Source organism: Morone saxatilis, unplaced genomic scaffold (assembly GCF_004916995.1).
Source record: "Morone saxatilis isolate NCDOM2014 unplaced genomic scaffold, NCSU_SB_2.0 Contig1, whole genome shotgun sequence".
NCBI lineage: Eukaryota > Metazoa > Chordata > Actinopteri > Moronidae > Morone > Morone saxatilis.
Window position 1 is genome coordinate 20,114,288 of NW_023339651.1, and position 8,895 is coordinate 20,123,182.

An 8,895-nucleotide genomic window follows, 5' to 3' on the forward strand; every position below is an offset into this window, starting at 1 on the left:
CAGCTGCAGAATTTCTTTCCTGCTGCAGGTTAGTTTTTATTTTTGTTTGCATTTCCACCAAAATCCATCTAAATGCTAAATAAAGTTGTTCATTTCAAATGTTAATTTAAATTTTAATTAGTAGTAAAGATATTAAGGATAAAATAGCATGAACTTGATTAAAAAACAGATTTTTTTGCTTTAACTTGCTTGTGCACAGGAAAGAAAAATCCAAGAGTAAGAGGAGATAAGAGGCTGATTTATAAAAAATAAAAAAAAACAGTGTGTCTAGTATCATATAGAGTCTGCTGTGTGCTCACAACACTTGAACTCAAACAGCAGGGTCAGTACCTGTGGTGCGGTTCTTGAAGGCGAGGCTCTCAAAGGGAGGGATGTCTGGAGTCTTGGAGATGATCTGCGTGTAGTCAGATATGGCTCTGGTCACAGGGTCACGGACGACCACAATCAGCTTCACGTCCTGCGACATAGCATGGACTCGTGCTGGCGTTTCCACAGTAACAAAGTAACGAGGCGTCTTCTCCATGACAATCTGGCCATCCAGGGCTTTGGGCATCATACTTCTGGAAGTACAGGTAAAAATATGAGGTAAAGACAAATTGCTGGCAAAATAGCAGTAGAAGAGCAGCTAATGGTGTCTCCTCGTCATCAGCAATGTTTGATTTGTTTTTGCAGGCTGCTATAAATTGACTTCACAGTAGTCTTACATTTTCATAAGGCGGATATTATACGCAGGCAGCATTAAATAGTGATAAAATTGGCAGATAGTTTTCTACAGTGTTTTCATTGATGCACTACTCTATCAAACTGGAATATTCTAGATATACTGTGTTTCATTTTATACCAATTTCTCCATAATTCACCATGACATTATGGGATATTGACTAGTGTGTAATATGCTAGTAAAGTAGAGAAAATTTGATTTGAAAGGAATGGTTCAACATATTGGGAAATGCTTCTTTTTAATACTATTGCTTTACTTTCTTACTGAGAGTTAGATGAGAAGATGGGTACTGTGAGTTTACCGAAGACTGGAAGGGGGGCAGCTAATTTGTACATTAGTGAACTTTAGAAACGTGATCAGGCAGATGTTTTTAACTATGATAGAGCCAGGCTATCTTTCCCACTCCTTCAAGTTTTTATGCTAAGCTAGGCTAACTATTTCCTGACTTTTGTCCATATTTATGTTAACGGACAGATATGTGAGCGTGGTATTGATTGGGGATGTAAGAGTACACTATTATCTGTATCTGTATCCTTTCAACCAACTAAATTGTCTGTATTCGTATCTGTATGCTGAATGGGCGGGGCTTAAACCTGAAATGGGAGGGGGTAACCCAAAGTTGTTATACAAAAACTATTTACATAATTGGGATTCCGAGCACTCTTTGTGATCACAAGACTAAGATTATTTACGAAACAATTTTCTTGAAAGTTGCTATATTTAAGTATGGATATGGACCACTTTACTTGTTTGGTACTCGTACTTGTAAACATTATCTCTGCTGGATATTTGCCTCAGCCAAATATTTGCTCAACCCTAGTATCAATCTTTACACCTAACTTATGCCAAGAAATAAGTGTATTTCCCAAAATGTCAAACTGCTGCTTTAAAACTTTACAGCTCATTATGGGGTAATTTAGAGAGAAATTAGTTCAAGACATTAAGGATGCTAAGTATGATATTTGCCTGAAAGTGAGATTATCCTCCATGATGCCTTTGCAGTGTGCTCAGCAATCAGAAACAGACACACACACACACCACCCAATTAGTCACTTTGACAGACATCATACTCTTACTGACTGAGCAGTGACAGACTGTCCATAGAGTAGATCTCCAGTGATCCAGACATACAGGCAGATGACAGCCGTGCTACATAAACACAGGAGTCTTTCCTTGAAAGTGTCTGGCTCTGCTCACCTCTACCTCCACACCAGAAGCACAGCAGATGGGACTCATTTAGAGATAAATGACTCCAGAGGGCCCACAGGAACCGGCTGGGGACTCTGGGACATCTGCCAACACACCTGCCACACACCTGACTGTCTGACCAAACGCACACAGCCTCAGCAGCACGGTCATACGCAGCTCTGAATCAGCATCTGAGCTTAAAGGCCCATACCTTGTGTGTTTATCTCTTTAACTACAAATCATGTATACTTATTTACTTACTATATATTTATATTATATTTCTGATCATTTTGAATGCATGCTGTATATTTCTATTTTCTCAGATTGTATTTTCCTTACTTTTCCAAGCAACCATTAGTTTCCATTAATTTCCATAATTAGGTTTTTTTTTATGTTTGATAATGAACATCAAGTGTGCATTAATTGTGATGAATGTGACGTTATAGTTCTTTTATAATGACGTTTAGGTACAGATTTAGAATTAATGCTCAGCCATGGGTTTCTAGTCTACAGTTAACAAATCTTTAGTAATTGAGCTAAAACAGACAAAAACATTGTGGTGCTATAGCCTTTCAGCTTATTAGATAAATATCAGATTGTAATACCAAAAACCTCCGAACAATCATTAAGATTGAGATCTTTAAATATACAGGTTCAAATTTAAAACTTTATAGATATTTAACCATGATATTTACAATTTCCATAATATGGCATTTTCTATACAAAAATGAAATTAAAGCTTCATTAAAGAGGAACTTTGGCAGATTTTTACCCTATGTTCTTGAATCATAGACGGTCACCGAGTACTTGGTACAATAGGAAAAAGAATGACCAGAAGTGGTTTTAGCAAAACTGAGTTTCCTGCAGCTAATGGCCAGAGCTTCCCAGTTAGTTATAATTACACTTCTTTGGGGGCATATCCTAAAGATGCCTTTTTGCTCCTGCTTATACAGACACAACATGGTAATTAAAGATGTCTGGTGCAAAGATGATCAAGGGCCCCTTACGTTGACACATACCATGCCTTCTTCACACTCATACGTTGATGCAGCAAAAACCGTACAACAACACAAGTACGTGTCGCCTACCGCGTTCTGTTGCCACGATAGTCCCGATGGGATTTCCTTGTTGAGAGGAAACCACCGAAGAAAAAAGATTGTTTTGTTGCAGGAAGTGAGACAACTCAGAGTAGTGTGGAAATGACATGGACATTTTTGAGGGGGGAAATAAACTTTTTTTTCGTTCACGAAGGCATTCATCTCCTCGTGGGCAATGATTTCTGGGCTTTCGGTGAAGCAGCGGTGGAAAAAATACAGGGTAGGCGACAGTACCTGTTTTGTACGGTTTCCATTTGTTGTCACGTAAAGGGCCCTGGTTTCATGTTCGGCACACGAATTTTTTAAATTTAACCATTTGTGTGGTCTTTAAGAGGAAGCAAAACGGCTACTCGTTAGGAATCAGCCCCAAGAATGTTTATTATAGAGGCGCACTACTGGGAGCTCTGGCCATAGCCTGCAGATCTCCAGGTTTGCGCTTAGGAACAATTCTACGGTGCGGTTCTTTTTTCGACACGATGCACTCGAGACCTCTAAGTGATCAACGAACTAGGGTAAAAATCTGCCAAAGTTCCCCTTTAAGTTACTTTGTTTTCTTTTGTTGTTGTTGTTTTTTTGCCACATTGGGGCAGTGGAATGAGCTGTAAACAAAGCATTTACATAATATAACTAATTTCATTATAATAAAGTTAAAGTAAACTAGCAAACAAATGCCAATATACACATCAGCAGACCCACAGCAACATAAGCATTCATTTCCAGTTTTGTTTGTCCACCTGATGTAAGTCAAATATTCAATCTCCTTTTAGCCCTGTCTCGTACAAAAGCCATGAACAGCCATGCTTTTTAATGCCTTTATCTCTAGTTAATTATTTTGTTATCTCAAGAAAACAAGATTTGTTATCTCAAGATAATGAGATATCCCGTAACCACGAGATAACAAAAGCTTGGTTCCTCTTATTACTTTCCCTCATAGCAAAATTGGTCTGGCCCTTACACTTTGCCCAGATAAAGCAATGAATTAAGGTCCACATATGGGCTAGATCTGGTGGCCACATATGGCCCATGATATAGCCATATCTCCGCCAACCATATGATCATATCTGTCTCTATTTTGGCCCTGTGTTTGACCAGACAGGTTTCAGTAATGGTTCCAGATGACAGCTTTGACTAAACCTTCGAATTTACACTTGTAAACCATGGACAAGGAGTGTTGACACATAGGCCGAGAATAGGGCCAGCTATGGTCATATAGTTGGCTGATATACAGCTATATCATGGGCCATATGTTGCTACCAGACCTGACCTATATGTGGACTGTAATTCATTGCTGAGTGTATGTCCAATTTTGCCTTGTCGGTAGGCTAATGTGAATCAGAGTTCAGGAGTGCCATGCCAGCATGCATAGATGGCATATTATAAATGTAGCATTGCCTCAGCATAATGGACAGTGCATAAAGGAATGACATGCAAGGTGCAAGTTTAAATTTTCACACTGACCTAAATGAGCCAGCGTCCAGGAAAAAGTGCTTTAAAATCTGGACATTGCAGTGGGATGAGCTTCAGGGAGCTCATATATCTCAATCATCTCCTGATATATTTTGTCAGTATTGCATCACATTGCCAAGAAATTAATGGCTTAAATTACCTCTCAGATGTTCATCCGTTCAGTCAACTCTTTCTTTTAGTTATGAATTTTCCCGACAGCCTTAATCAGGTGTGATCAAATGAACCAGACAATAATTTTCGGGTTCTCCATAATTATCCTGTGATCTCGAAAAAACCAAAGTCGTTTCCTTGTGATAAATGATCTCATTATCTCTGGAAAACCAACCTTTTGTTATCTTGCGATTACGGGATATCTCATTATCTTGAGATAACAAATCTTGTTTTCTTGAGATAACGAGATAAATTAACTTGAGATAAAAAAAAATAAATGAATTAAAACAATGATGGCAAAGCACGACAATCCTTGGCTTCCGTAATTTTGGTCTCCACCAACTCCTGAGAAAAATATTTGGCTCTTTAGCTGTTTGCTCCCTTGCAATTTGTTTATCAGAACTATTTTGTGTAAAAAAGCTGCCTGCTGCAGCTGGAAATGGGGCTGATGAGAGCAACAAAACTGAACCAAAATAATAAAGTTGTGTTTCAGAAAACCAAAACAATGAGCTGCAAGACACTAAAACACTACATAACTGAGGGGAACCGTGATTATTCTCTGCTGGTTCATCACTATGTGTGATGGCCTTCACATTACACATAGTCAGCTGACCCATTTAATATGAAATGATTTATTGATGCCGCAGTTTTTCACTGTTATAGCTCAAATGAGTAAAAAATTATTTGGTATTTTATTTTTCAGTTAATTTTTCCTCTCTCATAATGAGAAAACCTGCGAATAAGTACTGAGGTGACCTTGTTTTTTTATGTAGTCTCCTATTTTGGGGATGTATCACAAAACTGAGAGTCAATAAAAAATGTTCCTGAGGAGTTATAAATGAGACGTTAATAAAAGAAGGGCGAACAAAAAGAGACCAGAGGGGACCAGTGAGGACAGGATGCTCTGACTGTCCTCTGGTATTGGCTCGGGTTTCAGATGCGCCTGCAACACGACCTCCTGTCAATACATCCACCCCCCCAAACCGGCCCCACTTTTATGAATCTGACAAATGCACACACACATGCACACAGAATGATTTCATTTGATCTGATCAGTGTGAGGCAACGCTTACCACCACTTAGCCCGAAGACTTCCCTTTTAACTCCAATAACCTGAGCAGGAGGTGCCACACAGTCTATAACACACACACGCAAACACATAAGCATGCAGTAGGCACGTGTACATGGGCGTACACACACACTGCAAAACACAAACATACACTAATTAGTCAAGCATTTGCTATCATGCTTTTTTACTCCCGCTGGACCCATCCCTCTCTCTCACACACATATATTTCAAAAAACACATTAAAAAAGCCCAAATTACACACATACATACACACAAACACTCTGAGGACATTAAGGGTGGGTGTGGTGGATTTTTACCAGACCCTTTAAAGAGCGTATGTGTGCTCATCCAACTGTGAGAGTGTGTGTGTGTCTGAGAGCATTTGCTAGAGTGTTTTAAATGAAAGGGGTGGGTGACTGATGAAGGAATGATGGGAGTGGATACAAACGCGCCTCCATTAGCAATCTGTCTATGAATAGCCGTTGAGCCAAGAGCCCCATACCATTACCTAAGCACAAAGAGCTAATTACCAGCCCTAAAAGCACCATCAAAAGAAAAGATCTATTATAAATATGCTTCTGCTATAAGATCTGCACAGACAGACTAATTGGCAGACAAAATAGCTGTTAGTTTTGCTAATAACTAAATATGCCCTTATGTTACCTTTGGCATAGAAAACTTAGTGATCCCGGGGCTATGTCTGTAACTTGAGTTCCATTTCATCCCTGAATGAATGCAGACTGGAGTTTAGTTATGCAACATTTTCTCTGAATCACAAACAATATCACTGGTTGAGTTAAACCTCAGTGGGCAAATTCTAAACAACAAAGTAAAATTTGTTGTTTAAACAATAATGTGAGTTTAGCCTGCTCATGACTGCCAAGGTCAATACTGAATAATTAATTGAAACGTAAAGAAAAATATCAAAAGAAATTCCAAAACAGATCAGATCAATGTAAATCAGTTTTACTTGTTTTATACATTTTGTAACTCTAGATTTATGGATTAAAACATTTAAAAGAAAACTGAATAATTGTTCCTTGAGTAGCTCTCATTTCTATCAATACTGTGGGTCCACTGAGACTATACAACAATGGCTCAACTGGCATTTGATTGACCAGTGTTACATCACTATCAGCCTCCACGGCAATCATGGCCACTCATTAGTGCTTTCACAGAGTTTTGTACATTTTTGTGTTAAATTGCTATAAAAACAAAATGGGAGTCTTTGCACTGTGCAACATTAGTTATCCTGCTCCTGCTCAAGTCACTTTGGATAACACTATTAATCAAGAATTCAGGGTTACAACTGGGGATGAGCGTTTATCTGTAAATTATCTGTTCAACCAACTAAATTACGTGTATTTATCTCTGTGCTTGGAATGGGCAGAACTCTGGATGCGGGCTAACACAAAATTGAAATGGGTTGATCAGAAGTTGCTATATTTATTAGAAAATTATTTACAAAAGAGCAACTGAAACCATTTAGGAAAGATGGTCAAGTGTATAAATACACAACACATTCTGACTCTCAGTAGCTCTCCGCTTCTTTTCTGGACACGTAGGGCTCGGCGGTCACATTAGAAAGATTAAATATGCAGCATCTGCTTACACTTTCGGAAAAAATAATACATGATTAACATTGCAAAATGGTCACAATTTGTTTAGGCACAAAAAGTAACATTACGTACCTGATGCAAGTTGAGTACACAAACAAAGCGTAACATATCTAATGTGCCTAACATTGTTTACTTTTAGTTTCACATGGACCAGAACAGCGGTCTCCTGGGTTAAAGTCGGGTTTGTTTGAGCCATCCATCCACCCAACCACCTCAGTATGCAGACTTTCTCACTTTTTATACTATATAACCTGACTTTGAAGGCAAGCGCTTCCAGAAATTATCTTAGAGAGATACCTACAGCGTCATATTTTAAAGTGGAGTGTTTGCTGACTAGGAGTTGAAATACATAACCATAGTTAAAGTAACCAGTGTTGATTGTTGGTAGCAGATGTGACATGGACCACAGTTTCCCAAATCAAAGTCACCTGATTTGTTAACCTAACCATGCAGCCGAGTTCTCAGCAGCATTACTTATTGACCGTGTTTACCTGTGGGAAGCCAGTGAAGGATTTTCTTCTTGTTACCGCACTAGTGACCCCTACTGGTTGGCCTGGCTGATGGGGGAGTGGAAAGGGGAAGGGGGGCATTAGAGCCATCACTGGCAGGTGAATAGAACCGGCTGGTGACACCATGTGTTACAGAGGAAATCCCAGCAGAAAAAAAGATGGCTCAATTAATTGGGCAGTTTAAAAACCCTGTTTTACCAACATCCTTACACTGCTCATTTACTATTGAGTGTGAGATCAAACATCCAGTATGCTGAACACAGGGATTATCCAGCAGCTTATAATAAGCCTCTGTTTGCCTTTGAGGAACCTGTCTTTTGTCATCTATTTCCCAATATTTCAGCGAGCCTCCCTGGTGAATTTCCTTGGGCCAGCCAAGGCCACTGGCTATTGATCCTATGGGGGCTTAGGGTAACTATGCGTAGGCGGGTGTGGATGGGGTACAACTGGGAACAGTAGGGATTGTGTGTATTGGGATGAGTGAGGTATGATGGGGTGTCTGGAGCGAGAAGGTTTTGGGGTAAATGTAAGGGGATGGGCTGAGAATGGTAATGCAGCACTGGGTCTCAGCTGGGACCAAGAGTGGCAGGTGGAGACTGGGGGAGCCAGGACCCTCTGGAGCCCCATCAGTAGCATGCTGTGTCATGTGATGTGTATTTGTGTGTGTGTGTCTGTGTGTGTGTGTGTTAACAAATGTGAAGCAATTGCAAACGTGCATCACATGTACAGCAGGAAATATGCAAAGGATTGGGGGATTTGAAGGAGTGCTGGATCAAAGATGTAAAATCTGCTCTGTTTATCTTTGATGTGTCATTCAAGGAGGAAACAATAACCGATCAAAGAGCAGAGTATTTATTGACTGTGTCCATTATACACACCTGACTGCTTATTTATGAGTCAGAAATTAGATTTGAGTGTGTATTTATTTGTCCGTATGCATGCATGAGTGTGTTATTGGGGGACCGCTCATCCATTTCCTCTGTATGGGGGACCATTAAGGGGTCTGTCCATTGTGGCTGTGCCCTGTCCACTTCCAGGAGACATCCATCATAGAGGGCCCCCCCCCCCCCCCCCC

The 8,895-nt window shown here is 39.8% G+C and overlaps 1 protein-coding gene across 1 annotated transcript in view; it reads right to left on the reverse strand.

The window, feature by feature from the left end:
* The window catches only part of hs3st3l (heparan sulfate (glucosamine) 3-O-sulfotransferase 3-like), a 22,676-nt gene that overhangs the window by 1,353 nt on the left and 12,428 nt on the right, over positions 1–8,895 (reverse strand). The window contains exon 4 of the mRNA XM_035670245.1: positions 331–560. Within this exon, the coding sequence (XP_035526138.1) occupies positions 331–560 (230 nt within the window). The remainder of the gene's footprint in view (positions 1–330; positions 561–8,895) is intronic.